The following is a 22,962-nucleotide window of genomic DNA, read 5'->3' as shown; positions in this document are numbered from 1 at the left end:
CCGGGGCCTGATGGGATTTATCCTAGGATTCTCTGGGAAGCCAGGGAAGAGATTGCCGAGCCTTTGGCTTTGATTTTTATGTCATCATTGGCTACAGGAATAGTGCCAGAGGACTGGAGGATAGCAAATGTGGTCCCTTTGTTCAAGAAGGGGAGTAGAGATAACCCCGGTAACTATAGGCCGGTGAGCCTCACGTCTGTTGTGGGTAATGTCTTGGAGAGGATTATAAGAGATACGATTTATAATCATCTAGATAGGAATAATATGATTAGGGATAGTCAGCATGGTTTTGTAAAGGGTAGGTCATGCCTCACAAACCTTATCGAGTTCTTTGAGAAGGTGACTGAAAAGGTAGACGAGGGTAGAGCAGTTGATGTGGTGTATATGGATTTCAGTAAAGCGTTTGATAAGGTTCCCCACGGTCGTCTATTGCAGAAAATACGGAGGCTGGGGATTGAGGGTGATTTAGAGATGTGGATCAGAAATTGGCTAGTTGAAAGAAGACAGAGGGTGGTGGTTGATGGCAAATGTTCAGAATGGAGTTCAGTTACGAGTGGCGTACCACAAAGATCTGTTCTGGGGCCGTTGCTGTTTGTCATTTTTATAAATGACCTAGAGGAGGGCACAGAAGGTTGGGTGAGTAAATTTGCAGACGACACTAAAGTCGGTGGAGTTGTAGACAGTGTGGAAGGATGTTGCAGGTTACAGAGGGACATAGATAAGCTGCAGAGCTGGGCTGAGAGGTGGCAAATGGAGTTTAATGTAGAGAAGTGTGAGGTGATTCACTTTGGAAAGAATAACAGGAATGCGGAATATTTGGCTAATGGTAAAATTCTTAGCAGTGTGGATGAGCAGAGTGATCTCGGTGTCCATGTACATAGATCCCTGAAAGTTGCCACCCAGGTTGATAGGGTTGTGAAGAAGGCCTATGGTGTGTTGGCCTTTATTGGTAGAGGGATTGAGTTCCGGAGCCATGAGGTCATGTTGCAGCTGTACAAAACTCTGGTACGGCCGCATTTGGAGTATTGTGTACAGTTCTGGTCACCTCATTATAGGAAGGACGTGGAAGCTTTGGAACGGGTGCAGAGGAGATTTACCAGGATGTTGCCTGGTATGGAGGGAAAATCTTATGAGGAAAGGCTGATGGACTTGAGGTTGTTTTCGTTAGAGAGAAGAAGGTTAAGAGGTGACTTAATAGAGGCATACAAAATGATCAGAGAGTTAGATAGGGTGGACAGTGAGAGCCTTCTCCCACGGATGGAGGTGGCTAGCACGAGGGGACATAGCCTTAAATTGAGGGGTAATAGATATCGGACAGACGTCAGAGGTAGGTTTTTTACGCAAAGAGTGGTGAGGCCGTGGAATGCCCTACCTGCAACAGTAGTGAACTCGCCAACATTGAGGGCATTTAAAAGTTTATTGGATAAGCATATGGATGATAATGGCATAGTGTAGGTTAGATGGCCTTTAGTTTTTGACTTCCCATGTGGGCAGCACGGTAGCATGGTGGTTAGCATAAATGCTTCACAGCTCCAGGGTCCCAGGTTAGATTCCTGGCTTGGGTCACTGTCTGTGCGGAGTCTGCACGTCCTCCCCGTGTGTGCGTGGGTTTCCTCCGGGTGCTCCGGTTTCCTCCCACAGTCCAAAGATGTGCGGGTTAGGTGGATTGGCCATGCTAAATTGCCCGTAGTGTCCTAAAAAAAGTAAGGTTAAGGGGGGGGGGGTTGTCGGGTTACGGGTATAGGGTGGATACGTGGGTTTGAGTAGGGTGATCATTGCTCGGCACAACATCGAGGGCCGAAGGGCCTGTTCTGTGCTGTTCTATGTTCTATGTTCTATGTCGGTGCAACATCGTGGGCCGAAGGGCCTGTACTGCGCTGTATCGTTCTATGTTCTATAGTTAGACCTCAGCTGGAGTATTGTGTACACTTTAGGAAGGATACGAGTGCATTGAAGAGAGTGCAGGTTAACAAAAATAGTTCCAGGGATGAGAAACTTCAGTTATGCAGATAGATTGGGAAGGTTGGGACGGTTCTCCTTGGTGAGAAGAAGGTTAAGAGGAGATTCGATAGAGATGTTCAAAATCATGACAGGGCTGGACAGAAGAGAGAAAAACTGTTCCTGCTCATAAAAGGATCAGGAATGACAGGGTACAGATTTAAAATGATTTGCAAATGCTATGGTTTGAGTCTGGGATACACTGCCTGGAAATGTGGTAGAGGCAGGTTCAATCGAGGCATTCTAGAGGGCACTGAACGATTATTTGAAAATAAACAATGTACAGGGTTACAGGGAAAGTCAGGAGAATGGCATCAAATCATAATGCCCATTTGGAGAGCTGGTGCAGACACAATGTATGGAATGATCTCTTTCTGGGCTATAACAATACTGTGTGCCCATCTTGTGAAATCAACACCATGCGAAAAGGGGATTCTGCAACATTGGTTTTTAGCCCACCTACTTCCATGAGGAATACGTCATTGGAGATTGAATCTGGACTCTGGAACCCATGTGAAATAATATTTTCTGTGGTCTCTGATGTAGAAGCAAATAAACTAATGCTTATGATGAACTCTAACGCCAGTTTGCTGTGACATCAGGAGAAAGTTGGATTGTACCAAAATTGAGGAATTAGGAAATTTTTCACCACTTATAAAAGAGAAAACAAATTTAAATTAAACTTTCTCCTGCCCGTAACAAAGAAATCCAGTAAAAAGGGCTAAACAACTGAAAATGATGCAACCAATGATATAAAAAGCACTCCAACCCACAACAACAGTACGTGCACAAATGCGCATGTAGGTAGTTTGAAGCTGACAATAATTTAAATGGCTACTATTTAACCATAAATATTGTGTATACCTGCCGAGAGACTGCTTTTCTCTTGTATAGTCACAATCATGGCAATCTGCTCCCGCAACTTAGCAAGCTCATTCTCCAAAACACTGATTTTTTCCAGTGCTGCATCACTGGCCAGTGGGGGAGTTGCAGGTACCTTTTTACAATGCTTCAAATTTGGTAGGGAAGTTTGCCTGGCGATGGGTCTTGCAAAAGACGAAGCCTGATGGTCTGAGATATCAGAACATTCGGGGCGAATTTCAGATCTGCAAACAAAAACATTTAGACTGCAAGATAAAAGCATGTTCCCAATTGGAATCCCAAAAGGAAATATCTACACAAGTATAAATACTCAGACTTGGATAGTGACATTTATTGCTTTATAGGTTCAATTCTTGAGTAGCAATGTTCAATTATACATTCAAAAACCCTCAAATACTGTAAGAAAAAAAGGATATAAAAAACCTCCAATTTGATGAGAAAAAAGTTTAAATATATAAATGATTTATTTCTAATTTGTAAAACAAGGTTAAAATGCAAAATTAATTTAAAACAAGGTTTTTGTTATGTTCTATGCTTACAAATACTCTAGTTATATCTTAAGACATACAATAAGTCCAATAGACAAAATGCATTTATATAGCACCTTTAACTTGGACAAAAGTTCCAAGATGCTTCATAGAGGCAGTCAGGACAATACATCACGAGGGGCAACAAAAAAGATCAAGAGGTAGGTTTTAAAAAGGGCCTTAAAAGTTAAAGATAAATGGAGTTCGTGATGTTTCACATGTGGCACAGTAGCACAGTGGTTAGCACTGTTGCTTCACAGCACCAGGGTCCCGCTTTGGTCACTGTCTGTGCAGAGTCTGCACTGGTTTCCTCCGGATGCTTCGATTTCCTCCCACAAGTCCTGAAAAATGTGCTGCATGGGGAATTGGACATTCCGAATTCTCCTTCAGTATACCCGAACAGGCGCCGTAGTGTGGCAACTACGGGATTTTCACAGCAACTTCACTGGCAACGGAAATGTCAATAATAAGATTACAGTAAGAAGTCTTATAACACCAGGTTAAAGTCCAACATGTTTGTTTCAAACACTAGCTCCTCAGGTGAAGGAGCAGTGCTCCGAAAGATAGTGTTTGAAACAAACATGTTGGACTTTAACCTGGTGTTGTAAGACTTCTTACTGTGCTCACCCCAGTCCAACACTGGCATCTCCACATCAATAATAAGATTATTAAGGAAGGTGCTCCAGAGCTTTAGGCCTAGACGGTTCAAGGCATCGCCACCAACAGCAGAGCACTGGGTGGACTGGCAGGTTGTTTTATGAGGAAAGGTTGGGCAGACTATGCTTGTATCCACTTGAGTTTAGAAGAGTAAGAGGAAACTTGATTGAAAAATAAAAGTTCCTGAGGGGTCGATGGGGAGAGAATGTTTCCTCTTTTGGAGAATCTAGTACTAGGGCCGCCCATTTAGATGTGAGATGAGGAGATGCTGGTCGCAGGACTAATAAATCAGAGACCCAGGTTAATGATCTGGGGACATGGGTTCAAATCCCACTACGACAGGTGGTGGAATTTAAACTCAATAAAATATCTGGAATTAAAAATCTAATGGATTGGCTTGAAACCACTGTTGACTATCGTAAAATTCCATCTGGTTCACTAATGTCCTTTAGGGAAGGAAATCTGCCATCCTTACCTGGTCTGGCCTATACATGACTCCAGGCCCACAGCAATGTGAGTGACTCTTAATTGCCCAGCAAACCATTCAACCACTACAAAAACACGAAAACGGAATGAAACCGGACAGACCACCCAGCATAGACCCAGGCACCGGAAATGACAACGGCAAACCCAGCCCTGTCCTTCTTACTAACATCTGGGGCATGTGCCAAAGTTGGGAGAACTCAGATTAGTCAAGCAACAACCTTAAATTTGTTCCAGCCACCACCATCACCATTCCTGGGTATGTTCTGTCTCACCGGCAAGGCAGTCCAAGCAGGTGCGGCAGCAGAGTGGCATGCAGTGGGGAGGGAGTTGTCCTGGGAGTTCTCAACATCGACTCTGGGCCCCATGAAGTCTCATGGCTTCAGGTTAAACATGGACAAGGAAACCGCCCGATTACCACGTACCATCCACCATCAGCTAATTAATCAATGCTCCTCCAGGTTGAACACCACTTGGAGGAAGCACCGAGGTTGGCACGGGTGCAGAATATACTCTGGGTGGGGGACTTAAATGTCCATCACCAGGAGTAGCTCCACATCATCACAGAACAGGCTGGCCGGGTCCAAAAGGGCATAGCTGCTAAGACTGGGGCTGCAGCGGGTGGTGAGGGAACCAAAAGGGAAAAACATACTTGACCTCATCCTCACCAACCTGCCTGCTGAAGATGTATCTGTCCATGACAGTATGGGTATAAGTGACCACTGCACAGTGCTTGTGGAGACAAAGTCCCGTCTTCACATTGAGAATACCCCACATTGTGTTGTGTGGCACTACCGCTGTGCTAAACGGATAGACTTTGAACAGATCTAGCAACTCAGGCCTGGGCATCCATGACGTGCTGTGGGGAATCGGCAGCAGAACTATACACAATCACAATTTGCAACTTCATGGCCTGGCATTTCCTCCATTCTACCATTACCACCAAGCCAGGGAATCAACCCTTGTTCAATAAAGAGGGTAGGAGAGCATACCAGGGGCAACACCAGGCATACCTAAAAAAATGTGTTAAATAGGTGAAGACTACTTGTGTGCCAAACAGCACAAGCAGCAAGTAATAGTAAGAGCTAAGCGATTCCACACTCAATGGATCAGATCTAAGCAGTCCTTCCACATCCAGCCGGGAATGGTGGTGGACAATTAAACAACTCACTGGAGGAGGTGGTTCCACAAATATCACCATGCTCAATGATGGAAGAGCCCAGCACATCTGTGCAAAAGATAAGTCTGAAGCATTTGCAACAACCTATAACTAAATGTGCCGAGTGGTCTCAGCATCACAGATGTCAGTCTTCAGCCAATATGATTCACACCACGTGATATCAAGAAACAGCTGAAGACACTGGATACTGCAATGGCTATGGACCCTGACAATATTCAGCAAAAGTACTGAAGACTTGTGCTCCAGAACTTGCCACACCCCTAGCCAAGCTGTTCCAGTAATTTCAACAGTGGCATCTGCCCAACAATGTGGAAAATTGCCCAGGTGGGTCCTCTACACAAGAAACAGGACAAATCCAACCCAGCAAATTACTGCCTATCGTCTACTCTCCATCAGCAAAATGATGGAAGGAGTCATCAACAGTGCAACCAAGTGGCACTTACTAAACATTACCTGCTCGCTGATGGCCAGTTTGGATTCCGCCAGGGTCACTCAGCTCCTGACCTTATTACAACCATGTTTCATACATGGACAAAAGAGATGAATGCCAGAGGTTAGTTGAGAGTGACTGCCCTTGACATCAAGGCAGCATTTGATCGAGTATGGCATCAAGAAGCAATAGCTAATCTGGAGTCAATGGAATCAAGGGGGAAACTCTCCACTGGTTGGAGTCATATCTGGCACAAAGGAAGATAGTTGTGGTGGTTGGAGGCCAATCATCTCAGCTCCAGGACATCACTGCAAGAGTTCCTCAAGATACTGTCCTAGAATGAAATGAAATGAAAATCGCTTATTGTCACGAGTAGGCTTCAATGAAGTTACTGTGAAAAGCCCCTACTCGCCACATTCCGGCGCCTCTTTGGGGAGGCTGATACGGGAATTGAACCGTGCTGCTGGCCTGCCTTGGTCTGCTATAAAAGCCAGCGATTTAGCCCAGTGTGTTAAACCAGCCCAACCATGTTCAGCTGCTTCATCAATGACCTCCTTTCCATCATAAGGTCAGAAGTGCAGATGACCGCACAATGTTCAGCACCATTCGCGACTCCTCAAATAATGAAGCAGTCCATGTTCAAATGCAGCAAGCCCTGCACAATACCCAGGCTTGGGCAGACAAGTGCCAGGCAATGACCATCTCCTACAAGAGAGGTTCTAACCATCGTCCCTTGACATTCAATGCCATTATGATCACCGACTCCCCCCACAATCAACAACCTGGAGGGATTACCATTGATCAAAAACTGAGCTGGACTAGCCATATTAATATTGTTGCTACCAGAGCAGGTCAAAGGCTAGGAATACTCTCCACTTGCCTGGATGAGTGCAGCTCCAACAACACTCAGAAACTCAACGCCCTCCAGGAGCAAGCTGCCCGCTTGATTGCTACACCTTCCACAAACATTCAATCCTTCCACCATCAACCAACAGTGGCAGCCATGTGAACCATCTGTAAGATGCAATGCAGGAACTCGCTAAGGTTCCTTAGGCAGCACCTTCTGAACCCACGACCGCTACTATCTAGAAGGACGAGAGCAGCAGATACCTGGGAACCCCATCAAGTCACTCAACACCCCGACTTAGAAATATAATAACAATAATCTTTACTGTCACAAGTAGGCTTGCATTAACACTGCAATGACGTTACTGTGAAAAGCCCCTAGGCGCCACATTCCAGCGCATGTTTGGGTACATGGAGAATTCAAAATGTTCAAAATGCTTAACAGCACGGCTTTCGGGACTTGTGGGAGGAAACCGGAGCACCCGGAGGAAACCCACACAGACACGAGGAGAGACACGAGGAGAACGTGCAGACAGTGACCCAAGCGAGAATCAAACCTGGGACCCTTGTGCACTGTTAGCACTGTTGCTTCACTGCGCTACCATGCCGCCCACAAATATACCGGCGTTCTTTCACTGTCGGAGGGAGGGTAAAAATCCTGGAACTCCTCAATTAACAGCACAGTGGGTACACCTATACCTCAGGGACTGCAGAGGTTCAAGAAGGTGACTCACCACTACCTTCTGAAGGGCAATAAACGCTGGCCTAACCAGTGATGCCCACATCATTTTAAAAAATAAACATTTTCTCAGGAGGGTCTAGTGTTTGGAACTCTCTTCCTCAATAGGTAGTGGAATCAGTGTCTTTGAATATGTATCAGTCAAGGTAAGGTTCTTGATAAGCAAGGGAGCGAGTGGCTATTGGGGAAAGGCAAAAATTTGGAGTTGAGTTTACAATCAGATCAGCCACAATCTTATTTAATGGTGAAGGCCCAAAGGGCCTACTATTGCTCCTAATTCTGAGGTCTTGGACCATTGTAGGGCCATGAAGTTGGAGATCGGAACTGGCAATGCAACAAAGTGATTCGATCACAAGAATCACAATTTTAAATCTGAGTCTTAATGAATACAGCAACAATGCGTAAGAAGGACATTATGCAGACCAGAACAGGAGCAGCAGCATTTTGGATAGGTTAAGGAGTTAGAGGATGGAAAGTTGACAGGAGAAAGTTGGAATTGAGAGTCTAAAAGCATTTGTAATTTTCCTTATCCTCACATTTTGCTTACATTACTATAATTGTCCCAGGAATTCGTATTTGTTAGATCACAAGTTTATATCAGACCACAGGTTTATATAATAATTGGAACCTTATGTCATGCTTTGTTACTCGAAGAACAATTACTTAGCAATACATTTCTGTGGTGTGCTTTAAAACTTTATTCTTAAAGACTTAGGCACAGCAAAGTTCTTATCTGGGGTGCATACTGTTATCAGCAACACAAAAATCATTTGCAACATATTGCAAGTTTTTAAAGCCATGGAATGATGATAAATACCTCATCTTGGAAAATGACTCCCCCTGATCACAAACAATCCAACCTACATCAGCCAGGGAAGCAACTGAACCATACTCTGACTCGGCAAAACTTGGAGCAGCTTCTCCAACGCCATGGAAAATCTATTAGAGAGGTTTTAAAATAAGATGATTATTCAGTTCTCACAACACAAAATAAATAGTACTGAGCATCAAATTCTGCAGTTATTAGAGTATATGATTTCTTTGAAAAACGCATTGTGGAACAACTATACTGTAATCAAACTATTCCCAATCTAGATATCATTCTCTTAGCAGAACTGTACCTAACCTCAATGTGGAAATCAGAGGTATACTTATTCCTCTAAGCAGGAGCCTTAGTATTATACCTCAACATAGTAATATAATGGTCCTATTATCAATATTGCGAGCCTCATATTTCTTGAAATTTGCTGAAATTATGGTGTACACCATTCCCCTAGCAATGATGTTCTAGGAAGTAATGGCCTGACTGATCATGGAACTTATGCATTACTCCATTGTTACATAGCGGCGAAAACACATAGGTCCATAGGTTCTTTAGATTGCCACTCTGGACATTTACTTGCATTGAAATTGGACAGACTTACCGGTATTGAAATTCCAAAGGCACCATCCCTCCAATCTCTCTCCAACCTTCCTCTCAGGCTGGGTGAGAGAGGAGTAGTGAAGCATGCCCCCAGTTGCATTGGCACGGAGTAACTGGACAATTTAAAGGGAGAAGGTAAGTTTTCAAAAGGTAAGTGGGGGTCTGGAGTTTGGGTGGGGGGGGGGATCAACGGAGGGAGACCAGGAGGGTCAAAACAGAGAGAGGATGAGAAAGAAGGAATAAGCCCAGAGGATGATGATGCTGGAGTCAGACCGACGATGGGAGGTTCTGAATCAGACCAGAAGGGGGTGCATGGTTTGGTAGAGTGTTCTCTTGGGGGGGGGGGGGGGGGGGGGGGGGGCGTCATGGGTCTGCAGGGCTTGGTCTGGGGTTAAGCAGTTACTCTGGAGTTAACCATCTGAAATTAGGGATTTAAATCACTTTGTCCGATGGTTTCCAGCATAATTGTCCAAGTTAGCCCTTCTGAACAATTACCATGTAAACCCTTTTTGTTAAAATGTTTTTTATTCAAGGCATTTAACAAATATGCACAGAATATCAGAAGAACAACACATCAACCCAGTAAAGAGCCACAACACTCCAGCTTTCCCCTGAGAATTCCTGCCAGAACCCTCTCAATTTGGACACGTCCAGAACATGTGGAAGTGATTCGAGGGCCTCCCGCACATCGGCCATACTTATCCTCCACCTCCTCAAAGAACCTGCTTATCCTCACTACTGTCTTGTGGGCCCTATGCACCATTTTAAACTGAATGACACTTAACCTCGCACACGACAAGGATGTGCTCACCCTCCACAAGACCTCCACCCACGTCCCAGTCCCCACCTCCTCTCTAGGCTCCTCTTCCCATTTGCACTTACTATCCTCCACCAGAGCGCCCTCCCTCTCCATCAATCCCTTAGAAATATTTTCCCCCTATAAACAAGTCCTCGAAATAATCAATATCCACCTACCACCACTCCAGAACCTCGCATCCAGCTCCGCCTGCCCAAACCAATGGTTGTTGTGAATCAACATCCATAAGAACATACCCTCCACCCCAAAACGCTGTCTCCACAAGTTTAAAGCTGACACCACCACTATCATGGAGAATTTGGCTGGCACGAATGGCAAAGGTGCCAACAACGAAGCTCGCAAACTCTTTCCCCTACACAATGCCGCCTCCATCCGCCCTCAAACCGACTGTTCCTCCACAACCCACTTTCTCACCATTGGAATATTCGCTGCCCAATATTAATTTAGCAAATTCGGCAACGCCGGCAGCCCTCCCCCGCTCCAGAAAAATCTGCCACAGTCACGGGACCTTCCCCACCCACACCAACCCCAAGATCGTCCCACTGACTTCCCTAAAAAAGACTGGGGGGGGGGGGAGGGGGGGGGGGGGGGGGGGGGGGGGGGGAGAGAAAGGGAGGCTTTGAAACACAAACAGAAACCGAGGCAGCACTGTCATTTTCACTGACTGCACCTGCCCAGCAAGCGACACTGGAAAAACATCCCACCTCCTAAAATCCATCTTCATCTCTCCACCAATTGAGCCAAGTTCAATCTATGTAGTTAGGCCCAGCTCAGTGCCACTTGAATACTTAGGTACCTGAAGCTTGCCTCCAGCACCTCTAAGTGACACGCTATGTTCCACTTCACCCTTAACTATCGAGTTGGATGATCAGCCATGATCTTAATGAATGGTAGCGCAGGCTCGAAGGGCAAAATGGCCTCCTCCTGCTCCTCATTTCCATGACCTCGAGCGGAGTTTGAGACTCCATATCAATAGAACTTACCATTTCCACAATATCGTTCAAGCTCTGTTACTTAAAAACACATACATGTCTTAGTCACCGTCATATTCAATTATTCCAGTGTCCTTCTTGATGGCCTAGCTTCTATCTTTCATTGTCCAAAACTCTGTTGCATATACCCTGCCCTACTCACCATGACTTCAGCCATTTGCACTTCCACCTCATTGTTAATAACCAGGCTTCTAGCTGCTTGAACCCTACCCACTGGAATGAATTGCCTGGTGCTCTCCACTCATTTAACCACTTCCTTAAAACTCATCTCTTTGGTCAAGATTTTAGCCACCTCAATCTCTCTCTTTATATCTCAATGTGAATCATATCGTTCAATTACCGCTGAATTTAAAAAAACATATTCAAAGCACTATATACAGGAAAGTTGCATTGCATTTTTATAGCTCTTAATGACCGTTTATAAACTCCCTCCACCATTTTGGACATCGCTCTAGGAGTGGCCGAGGCCCAACTATCTTGAGCTGCTTTAGTGACCGCTGCTCCAGTACAAGATCTGAAGCAAGGATGTTGGTTGATGATTAATTTTCAGTTCCATTCACTTCTCTCAATAAAGCAATCAGTGCCCACATGTACCGAGACCTGGACAACATCCTGCCTTGTGTAGTTAAGCAGCATGCAAGTTACTTGCCATGCAAAAGTCAAGGCAATGATCATCTCCAACAAAAAGAGTCTATAACCAACTTCTCTTGACATCCAATGAAGTGACCATGGATCGAATTCTCCATTCTAAGCATACAATGGGTAGGGGTTATCACTGACCAGAAATGTAGCAGGATTTAACATACAAGTACTGTGACTACAAGAGCAGATCAGTGGCTAGGTAGTGACGAGTGACTCAACCTCGAGTCCCCAAAGTGTTTTTCATAACCTACGAAGTAGAACTCAGGAATGTGATGAAATACTACATAGGCTTCGCTCCAACAACATCGAAGACGCTCGCCACCATTCAAGACAAAAGAAAACTTGTTTTTGCACCCAACCAACATGAACATTCACTCCCTTCCACCACTGTCGCAGCATGGTTGAGGTGTACCAACTACGATATGCACTGTAGCAACTTGCGAAGGTTCCTTTCAGCAGCATCTTGTAAGCCTACTACTCCTACTACCCAGAACAAAGCAGCATACCGCATGTCATACAGAGCAGACTTTGGAAATACATTGCTGTTTCTCCACAGCTTCTTACCAATGACAACCACATCCTGAGTGAATGAAAACTGTATCTGTGAAAAAGGTTTATTTAAGGGACTAATCTAAGGGAGAAACTCAAAGGATTAAAATCTAACAGCTCTCCAGGGTGATATGGCCTACACCGGAGTGTTCTAAATGAGACAGCTGCAGAGATAGTGGATGAATTAGTTATGATTTTCCAAAAGTCCCTAGATTCTGGAATGGTCCAAGTAGAATAAAAGTTAACAAATGTTACACTGCTATTCAAGAAAGAAATAGGAGAGAAAATAGGGATCTACAGGCCAAATAGTCTGGCAGTCACTGGGTAAGTACTGGAATTTTTTCAGGAAGACTTCATTAATGCATTTCGAAAATAATGTACGATTAGAACAAAATACAGTTGTACGAAAGAGAAATTGTGTTTGACAAATTTAGAGTTTTCTTGAGGATGCGATTGGTTGGATAGATAAAGGAAATCCAGTAGATATGCATTTGATAAGTTGTCACACAAAAGGTTAATGAGCAAGGGCTCAGCCAGTCATTTTCATCATAATAAGAGGCCATTTGGTCCATAGAATGCATGCCAAAGTTACAGGTAATATATTAGCATGGATAGAAAATTGGCTAATGGAGAGAAGGCAAAGAGTAGGGATAAATGGGGCGTTTTCAAGTTAGCATGCTGTGACTATTGCACCGATGCAAGGATCAGTGCTGAGGCCACGGCTATTTACAATCTACATCAATGACTTAGACAAATAGACAGAGGACAATGTATCCAAGCTTCCTGATAATACAAAACTAGGTGGCAATGCAAACAGAGGAAGCAACAAAGAGACTGCAAAGTGATACAGGCAGGTTAAATGAGTGGGCAACGAGGTGACAGGTGGAGTATAATTTGGGGAAGTATGAGGCTATTCACTTTGGTTCCAAGAATAGAAAACCAGAGTTTTTATTTTAAAAAGTATGAAACTTGCAAATGTTGACGTTCAGAGACTTGGGTGTACTCATTCAAGGAACACAAAGTTAGCATGTAGATGCAGCATGCAAATAGGAAGACAAATGACATGCTAGCTTTTATTGCAAGCGGATTGGAATAAAATATAAATATGTCTTGCACAAATGTTGGTGACACCACACTTAGAATGCTGTGTAGATTTGGTCCACTCAAGGACACAATTTTACGTGCAACTCCAAGACAATATTTTTAGTAAACGATCATAGATTACTGACCTGCAGCAGGACCACTGCACAGTCCGATAAGAATGTGAACAGAGCTATCAGAAAGAGACAAGAGGAAAAAGAGGCTTGCAAGAGTAGAAAAGTCACAGTTAACATTTAGATATTTCTAAAGACATTTTCTAAGTTATTAACATTATATAATAGTAATTACATTATATAACTATATATATATTAACTATAAAATTTCAAACAAAAGCATATGGTGCCAAAAAATCCCCAAATGGACTGAAGAAAGATGTCGATGCTTAGCATCGCCTTGAAGTGATCCTAGGTATTGAAATTCCATTATATGTCTTAACTGGGAAGATACTGACTTATTCTGTCAATGACTGTTTGACATTCAAAAGTGAAAGTATTTATAAAATGTGTCCACCTGATATTGTGATGCCAAACACAGCACAAACCCCAATTAATATTAGTGTTGTTTTGCTAGCATCATCAAACAGAAGAAAATATACCCAGTTTGCTTTTGAGCCCAGAAGTTAAAAAAGTCCTTATTATATTGATGCTAGACATATCTAGCATCAATATAATAATCTAGTTGGAAGGAAACCAACTGTCCTGGGGAACAATCTACTGCAGCAGTGAGTGCTAAACAGCCAGTACTTCTCAAACTCATTGAAGACCCTATTTCCAAAGGGATGAGTAACCTTCCCAGAAGACGCATTAAAGATTAAAAGGAATGAGTAGAGAATTGTGACTTTATATTTCTTGGCACTGCAGCCACCTGCACGTCAGCACTCAAACGCTATAGCTCTAAACACAATAGCTCTAAACTACAGACAGTTGTACAGTATTACAAAAATATTCATACCAAATAGGAGCAGAAATAGACCACTCAGCCCTTCGATCCTGCTCCGCCGTAAGATCATGGTGATCTGATTGTAACCTCAATCCTACCTTATATTCCTGTCCACCCTCGATAACCCCTCACCACTACTTTTTTTGTTTGATTCTTTTTAAAAATAAATTTAGGGTACCAATTCATTTTTTCCAATTAGGAGGCAATTTAGTGTGGCCAATCCACCTACCTTACTGGGTTGTGGGGGCGAAACCCACGCAAACACGCGGAGAATGTGCAACTCCACATAGACAGTGACTCAGAGCCAGGATCGAACCTGGGACCTCGGACAATGATTCACCACCACTATTAAACAAGAATCTTATCTAATCCTGCCTTAAAAATATACAAATATTCTACTTCCAGTGAGTAGTTCTAGACTTACAATCCTCTGAAAGAAAAAAATTTCTTCTGATCAATCTTATGAGCGACTATTTTTAAGCAGCGATTCTAGTTCTAGATTTTCCGACAAGTGGAAACATCCTCTCCATATACACCCCATCAATACACCTCAAGATCTTAAAAGTTTCGATCAAGTCACCTCTTCTAATCGAGTGGATACAATCTCTCCAACCGTTCCTCATAAGACAAACTGCTCATTCCTGGTATTAGACTGGTAAACCTTCTTTGAACTGCTTCTAATGCATTTACGTCTTTCCTTAAATAACGAGACCAATATTCCAGATGTGGTCTCACCAATGCTCTGTACAATTGAAGCATTACTTTTGTAATCAATTCCCCTCACAATAAGTGATAACATTCCATTAGCATTCCTAATTCCATTAGCTTTCCTAATTACTTGATGTAAGTATATACTAGCCTTTTTGCGATTCATGCACTAGGACACCCAGATCCCATTGCACCTCAAGAGCTTTGCAAACTCTCACCATTTAGATAATAAGCATCTTTTTTATTCTTGCTACCAAAATGGACAATTTCACATTTTTGATCACTCACTTAACCCATGTCCCTTTCTAGCCTCTTTAAATCCTCTTCACAATTTACCTTCCTACCTATGTCTTTTCAGCAAATTTAGCAATCATAACTCCAGTCCCTTTATCCCAAGTCATTTATATAAATTGTGACACGTTGAGGCCTCAGTACTGATTTCCCTTTCACAAAATGACTCTGGCCTATTGTCTTAAAGTTCTCCAAGTTCTCTTTTATAACATTATTAATAATGGCTTCTAACATTTCCTGATATTAGGTTTCTTTCTTTGTCCCTTTTTGAATGAAGGAGTTACATTTTCCATCTTCCAATCTAATGAAACCATCCCGGACTCCAGGGATTTTTAGAAAATTAAAGTCAACTATCTCCATAGCCACTTCTTTCAACACCTTAGGATGAAGTCCATCCGGACCTGGGGATTTGTCAGCCTGCACACCCAACAATTTGTTCAATGCCACTTCCCTGGTGATGCAATTTCTATAGGACCAATGCTCACTTTAACTCTTTTCTTAGTTAAATATCTATAGAAACATGAGATATTCCTCTGGCACGTGTCAGAGCTAGTCAGGGTAAAACCTTGTCCATTATAAAAATAAAAATAGTAATCTTATGGAGTAGCCAGGTTGATGTAGATGTATAATTTCCTACAGGTCCTCTGGTCAGGACTTGTCTCCCCCATTGGAGAAAACAAAATGAATTCCATTTCATTTCATTTTTAAAATATCTGGTCTTGGACTTCTGTGACTTTGTCTGTCTGGCCCAGTTCAAGACTCTTTCCCGGTCTTGGTACCTGTGCAGCTTAACAATTATGGCCCTCTGCTGTTCCCCAGCCCTGGGCTTTCACCAGAGTGATCTGTGGACCCTGTCCATTTCTGGAAGCTTGGGGAAGCTCTGTCTCCTAAGCAGGTTTCCCAGCATCTGGGCCAGGTATTCCGTGGGGTTCCTGCTCTCAGTTCCTTCACCTTCAGCATTCCCTTGTCTGCTCCTTGTCCAGGCCACTCGTCTGAACAAACTCTGCCACCTTTGCCAGGGTGTAGAAGTTAATTCCTTATTTTGGAATGTGACCCAGAGCCTGGCTGGGAACAACAATCCAAATCTCAATCCATTCTTGTACAGGGCCGATTTCACCAGGTTGGACTTGGTCCTGCACTTTGCCAAGTCTGCCCAATGTTCTGATAAAGTGGATTCTATGTCCTTCCCAGCTGCTTGCCTGCATCTGCCTTGCCCACTGCAGGATCCTGATAAAGATGCAGTTTTGCAATTACCGCCCTTGGCTTCTCCCCGGTACGATCTGTGTGCTGTTGATCTCTGGCGGATTGGGGAAGGTGTCTCTCCTGACTAGGTTGCCCAGTTTTTGGGCCACATAGCCAGTCGGGTCCCTGTCCTTGATCCCCTCTGGCAGGACGCGATACGGACATTTTGGCATCAGGACCTATTCTCCTGGTCTTCAACTTTCCCTTTCAAGTTCCCCTGGGTTATCACCAACACCTTTTGATCTCGGCCTTCAGAATGACAATCCTGTCGCTCTGGTCCTTCGATGCCAGTCGTCTTCTCTTGCATCTCCACCTTCTTCCCCAATCCATCGATCGCCGTCTGCATGCCGACCAATGCCTCCCTCATCGCCGGCAGTTCCTTCGTCAGGACATCCATCTCCAGTTGGGGTAGTTGGTTTTCCTCTCTCTGAGGTGGCCTGGGACCCCTCGCCTCGTGGGTCCACTCATTCGTCCACCCGTTATTCGTGACCTTTCCTTCCGCTTCTGTCATCTCTGTTGCCTCGCAAGCTCTCGTTTGCTGGCAATGATTCTATCCTTTCCCTTTCTTAATTGTGGGTGAGATGCTGACAAATTTACGGGCTAATTTTGACTAAAAGTGCTATATGACTATGTTCTGGAGGATAGCCACCTGACGCGCATCTACTCAGCACATTTCCCTCACTGGAAGTCTGGCAACCAGTTTGTTATCCATCTCAATACACTATCCCCAATACCATGCACTTTAATTTTACATGCTGATCTCTTACGTGTACTTTGACAAAACCTTTTGAAAGCCCAAATAAACCACATTCATTGGCTCCCCCTCAGCAACTCAACTAGTTACATCCTTGAGGTCCAGTAATTTGTCAAGCATTTCGTAAATCCATGTTTGACTTGGTCCGATCCTGCCACTGTTTTCCAAGTGTCCTCCTATCAAATCTTTTATAATGAACCCTGACATTTTTCCCACTATCAAAGTCAGGCTGACTGGTCTATAATTCCCTGTTATCTCTCTTCCTCCTTTTTTAAACAGTGGGGTTACATTAGCTACCCTCCAATCTGTAGAACTGTTCCAGAGTCTATATAATCTTGAAAGGTAACCACCAATGCATCCAATATTTCTCGGGTCACTTCCTTAAACATTCCGGGATGTAGATTATCAGGTCCTGGGGATTTAATTGCCCTTCTATCCCCATCATTTCCCCCAACACCATTTGTCTACCAATACTGATTTTCTTTAGTTCCTCCCAATCACTAAACCCTGTGTTCCCCAATACATAGGTGCACGTATTGCAACAGATTGTTTGTGAAGGAGACAGTACCATAAGCATGAGAAAGTATCAATGCTTTGGATGCTTTGCTAAAGGTTCGCAGGATGAAAGGAGCCCTTGGGAGTTAGGGCCCCTGTTGTATCTCTCCTCCACCTCTGTTCTTGGGTGACAGAGTGGGGTCATGAGCCATATTTTCAAAGGATAGCCTTTATTGCCCAGGAGCCGCCCATTCAATCGTGCAGGAGCTATGAACAGCCTTGGTACCAGAGTGCCACAAGATGCAAGCACTGTGAGCTGCCAGGGTAATGGGCACAAACTCAGAGAACCTATGTCCTATAGTCACAGACAATCTGCATTCATTGAGTGGATGCCCTTTTGGCTCATGAAGGCTCCCGGCTCATCTGCTGGCACCTTGATGGCCACATGAATGCAAACTATTACATCTTGGATGTGAAGGGAATCGCAGTGGAGCCTCTGTGACTGTCTTGCTGGCCTAGTCTGTCCAGTAATGGATAGATGTAATGACATGTTTGAACATAGTCAGTTACGAGCTTGATAACTGCTTGCAGTTGATTTGAGACACAGCACACAAACACCCCCTACTGACCCCTGGAAAGATTGTTGGGGTAGTTGAGGGACACTGCGACCTTCAAAACCACTGGAATAAGGTTTCCTCCCAAGCAGCTGGAGTCGATTTCCAGCCCAATCATCCGGCACATTGCTGTCAGTGTGTCCCTGGAGGGACGGAGCCTCCTGTGGCACAGGTCCTCAGACATTTGGATGCGGTTGGAGTACTGCCTCTACACGCTAGTCACTGGGTCATGGCTTCTTCAGCCGATACTATAGCCTTGACCGTTGGCTCTACACTAATTGAGCCCATGCCCCTCCTCTCAAAGATCTCTCTCTGGATGCTGCCAATGTTCACCTGGTCTCCTCTTACTCCTGCCTCTTTCTCTCACTCTTCAGAGGAGGTACCATCAGCTGAATATACTATCCCCATTAGATGAGATGAGATGCACCAGGACCTGTGCTTGCAACTAAATGTGCATTCTGTTGCAATGCTCAAGCAAACTTTCCAGAGAAGTCAAGATCCTCAAATGCAGCTAGGAAGGCTTGAATAGCTACAGAATTCTAAAAGAAATCTGGCACATTTCTGAACTGAGACAGCAACAAACTGGTAATGTGATTGCGCTCACAGGGATCTTTTATCCAACCCTTGCACAGCAAGTTGATGAAAACATGCTCGCCGCACACCCGAATTGCCCAGGCGACATGTGAAAAATCATTTGTGGAGCAGAAAATAGTGTTCAATTGGCTTGTTTAATTGTCAGTGGGTGTGGATCAGACTAGTGCGCATGCCCGACCTGAACACTGCTTGCGTACACAATAATGTCAGGATCTATGCCCGACAGAAATTCTATGTTCGTTCAGGTTGAGCGTGCCCCACCTCAATGTAATATTCAGGCCATAGAGAATCACGGGTATAAACCCGCCACCACTTGCATTCTGCTGCTCCACAAAGGAGGCGTTTTAAAAAATCTTCACCTTTCTCATTTATCTCTACATCAACGATCAGTTCTCTATTCACATCAGAAGATAATTAATAAATATTGAATGGCTTGCCTTACCTGAAAATGAACTCTTGGACATGGTTTAAGAGGCAGGCTAGAGCCTATCCTCCGAATAATACTACGAGACGAGCCATACGGTTTGTTTGACCAAAACGGCTGCAACTGGAAACAAGTTTTAACAATTAGAGAATAGAATTCACAAAAAAATTAATTTTCAGCTCAAGTGAATGCTTAAATTACTACAAAATCAAATTGTACAGATTCTTGGAATGGTTCAAGATCACATAATTACCAACAAGAACAAATATAGTGACTAACAATCTGATGCGTTCCATTATTTCCTGATACCCAGATCCTTGGTTTGCATTCAGAACTGTGCACATAGTTCGTTTCCGCTGGGCAGCACAGTAGCACAATGGCTAGCACTGCTGCATCACGTCAATGAGGAACTGGGTTCGACCACAGCCCCGGGTAACTGTCAGTGTGGAGTTTGCACATTCTCCCCGTGTTTGGGTGTGTCTTACCCCCACAATCCAAAGATGCGTAGAGTAGGTGGATAAATTGCCCCTTAATTGGAAAATAATAATTGGTTACTCTAAATTTATTTTTAAAAATACTTGTGCAATCTCAGAGGAGCATTTACATTTTGTTAGTTCAAAATTAACATTCAAGAGGAGAAGTATCTAACTTACTGAATCCATGTCAAGTCCAGCATATCCCAACATCATCCTAATCATCTGAATGAGGAATAAAACATTTAAGGCTGCATGACATCTTTTCAATCCACATTAATTAGGAGTCTGGAAGCTTTTTGCAGTTCCATAGTTCAACTGAAGGAAAGAAATAATATAATCAGGCAAGCATATACAGCCATAGATAATTTAAAAACAAAACCATGAGATATTCTTTATTTTCAACAGATAAAACAATTCAAGTTGTAACAAAGCTATTACACAATATAAGCTGAAAGCTCAAAGCAAAATATTGCAGATCCTGGAAATACGAAATAAAAACAAAATGCTGGAACAGTTCTGGTAGTGCCAGGGAAAAAGGAACAGAATTACTGTTTCAAGCCCATATCACGCTTATTCAGAATTCTGAAGTCGAAAGGACTTGAAATATTAGCTATTTCTCTCTGAACTTTGGGAAAGGATTTGCCTGATGATCCAATTTCCACATTACACAATTACCCAATTTGGATTAGGCAGATGCGGTGGGGCGTGGTAGATAGCAGAAAAAAAACATTGAGGAACCCAATGCTTCCAGACAATAGGAGTTTCAAGTTTACATACACAATTCAATCCAATCCAATCCAATTGCCATTATAATGAAGATAATCAGTTAATTGAAAAATCATAATTGCCGCAGGTGCCGAGGTAAACATAAATCATGACCGTTATAGACAATTTAAATAAAATTATATAAAGACTTTCACAATTGATTTTAACATATAAATTAAAATACATTGCAAAATGCAGCTCTCAATTTATAGAATGGAACTGAGCAGATGGACCGCTTCTATATTAAGATCAATAGATCATATTTGTCCGGTTGAGTTCATTAAATTGTCATTTACCGGCAGCACAGTAGCACACGTGGATAGCACTGTGGCTTCACAGTGCCGTGGTCCCAGGTTCGATTCCCTGCTGGGTCACTGTCTGTGCGGAGACTGCACGTTCTCCCTGTCTCTGCGTGGGTTTCCTCCGGGTGCTCCGGTTTCCTCCCACAGTCCAAAGACGTGCAGATTAGGTCACACTAAATTGCCCTTAGTGTCCAAAAAGGATAGGAGGGGTTAATGGGTTATGGGGATAGGGTGGAAGTGAGGCTTAAGTTGGGTCGGTGCAGACTTAATGGGCCGAATTGCCTCCTTCTGCAATGTTCTATTTACATATTATTTTGAATTTATAAAGTTGGGGATGGGGATTTCTCAGTCTATTTATTCTATGTTTTAATTGCGGAACAGTGTCTATTCTCCTGCATTCCATCACACATTTACTCTCGTGTGGTTGCTACTAAAAAAGTGGCAATGTCGGGATGGGATTCGAGGGTTTTCTTGTGAAATCCGGAGAGAGCTTTTTACAACTTTTAGTAAGGAACCACAAAGTATTCAGTTGTTCAATGGTGTCGGATTAGCTTTGTTATGCATTACCTTTCTGTTTCTGTTTGTGTCGGAATGCTTTTGAGCTTGTTCACTGTAGAGAATATGGAGACAAGCGAACATTTTTTTATATATGGAAGCATCAATCCACTCATTAAAAATCCTCAGACTAAGAATTATACACTGCTCAACATTCATACTTGTAGCAACATTAAATGCGACCATCATGCTTTTTTCATCAAATGTTGTATAGGCAAATACGTAAATGTGAATTTGTGGCAACATCCAGATATGTAGTAATGTTTATTCACCACAATCAGGAGTCCAACTTCAATTTTATTTCTCCATACACAGATTTAAACATTTTGATACAAACCGGTGGCCTCCTGCATTCCCAAATAATGTGACTGATCAGTTAACCAGTAATGACCAAATTACACACACTTGAATCAATACGGTTACAAAAAGGGAAAAGTACACCGAAAAGAACAGAGATTCCCCCATCACACCACCAAGAATAAACAGCACAATAGAAATGGCTTCATAAGATTGAATGAATTATTGGGTCAGACAAATAGTTAAAGCAGATGCCACCAGCGGGGAATGGCCAAGGTGGGGAGGAGCGACACACCCCACACACAGATTCCTAGTTGTCCTTAAACCGCTTACCCCGGTTCTGCTATTAACCCACTCTGATCAGCCACCCTTCTTAGTCATTACAATCATTTACATTCCCTTTGTCTTTTTGTCCATGGCATCTTAGTCAATCTTGCCCTGGCCTCCATCTATCGCTTGCCCACAATCCTCCCCTTACTGCTAACCCCCATCATCACAGAGTATAAATCTCATCCTATTTCCAGTTCAGCCAGGTTTGATACGTTAGCTCCATTCCCTCTCCATAGATATGCCACGAGAGTTACCAATAGTAACCCTCAGTAAACAATCCTGTAAAAGGATTGAATATAGAACCACAAGATCTGACTCTTGCCCTCTCCTCTCTGCTCCACCTCCCCCCTCCTCTCTGCCCCCTCCTCCTCCTCCCTGCCCCCTCCTCCTCCTCGCCCCCTTCTCCTCCCCCCTCCTCTCTGCCCCCTTCTCCTCCCCTCCTCTCTGCCCACTTCTCCTCCCCCCTCCTCTCTGCCCCCTTCTCCTCCCCCCCATCTCCTCTCTGCCCCCTTCTCCACCCCCCCTCTCCTCCTCTCTGCCCCTTCTTCTCCTCCCTCCCTCCTCTCCTCCCTCCTCTCCTCTCTGGCCCCTTCTCCTCCCCCCACCCCTCCTCTCAGCCCCCTTCTCCTCGCCCGCTCCTCTCTGCCCCCTTCTCCTCGATCCCTCCTCCCCGCCCGCCCCCGCCCCCCCTCCTCCTCCGCCCCCTCCTCCTCCTCCGCCCCCTCCTCCTCCTCCGCCCCCTCCTCCTCCTCGCCCTCCTCCTCCTCGCCCCCTCCTCCTCCTCGCCCCCTCCTCCTCCTCGCCCCCTCCTCCTCCTCGCCCTCCCCCCCCCCCTCCTCCCTCCTCCCCCTCCTCCTCCTCGCCCCTCCTCCTCCTCGCCCCCCCTCCTCCTCGCCCCCTCCTCTCTGCC

General features: G+C 44.1%; 1 protein-coding gene across 1 annotated transcript in view; it reads right to left on the bottom strand.

The window, feature by feature from the left end:
- mtfr1 (mitochondrial fission regulator 1) overlaps positions 1 to 22,962 on the bottom strand; it is a 38,796-nt gene that overhangs the window by 12,611 nt on the left and 3,223 nt on the right. Inside the window, 6 exon segments of the mRNA XM_038809486.1 lie at positions 2,863 to 3,104; positions 8,560 to 8,681; positions 13,395 to 13,438; positions 19,346 to 19,450; positions 19,981 to 20,118; positions 21,438 to 21,480. Of these exon segments, the coding sequence (XP_038665414.1) occupies positions 2,863 to 3,104; positions 8,560 to 8,681; positions 13,395 to 13,438; positions 19,346 to 19,367 (430 nt within the window). The 5' untranslated portion in view covers positions 19,368 to 19,450; positions 19,981 to 20,118; positions 21,438 to 21,480.

Source organism: Scyliorhinus canicula, chromosome 10, assembly GCF_902713615.1.
Source record: "Scyliorhinus canicula chromosome 10, sScyCan1.1, whole genome shotgun sequence".
In the NCBI taxonomy this organism is placed as follows: Eukaryota; Metazoa; Chordata; class Chondrichthyes; order Carcharhiniformes; family Scyliorhinidae; genus Scyliorhinus; species Scyliorhinus canicula.
The sequence above is the reverse complement of the archived record's forward strand: the minus strand, read 5'-3'. Positions and strand labels throughout refer to the sequence as shown.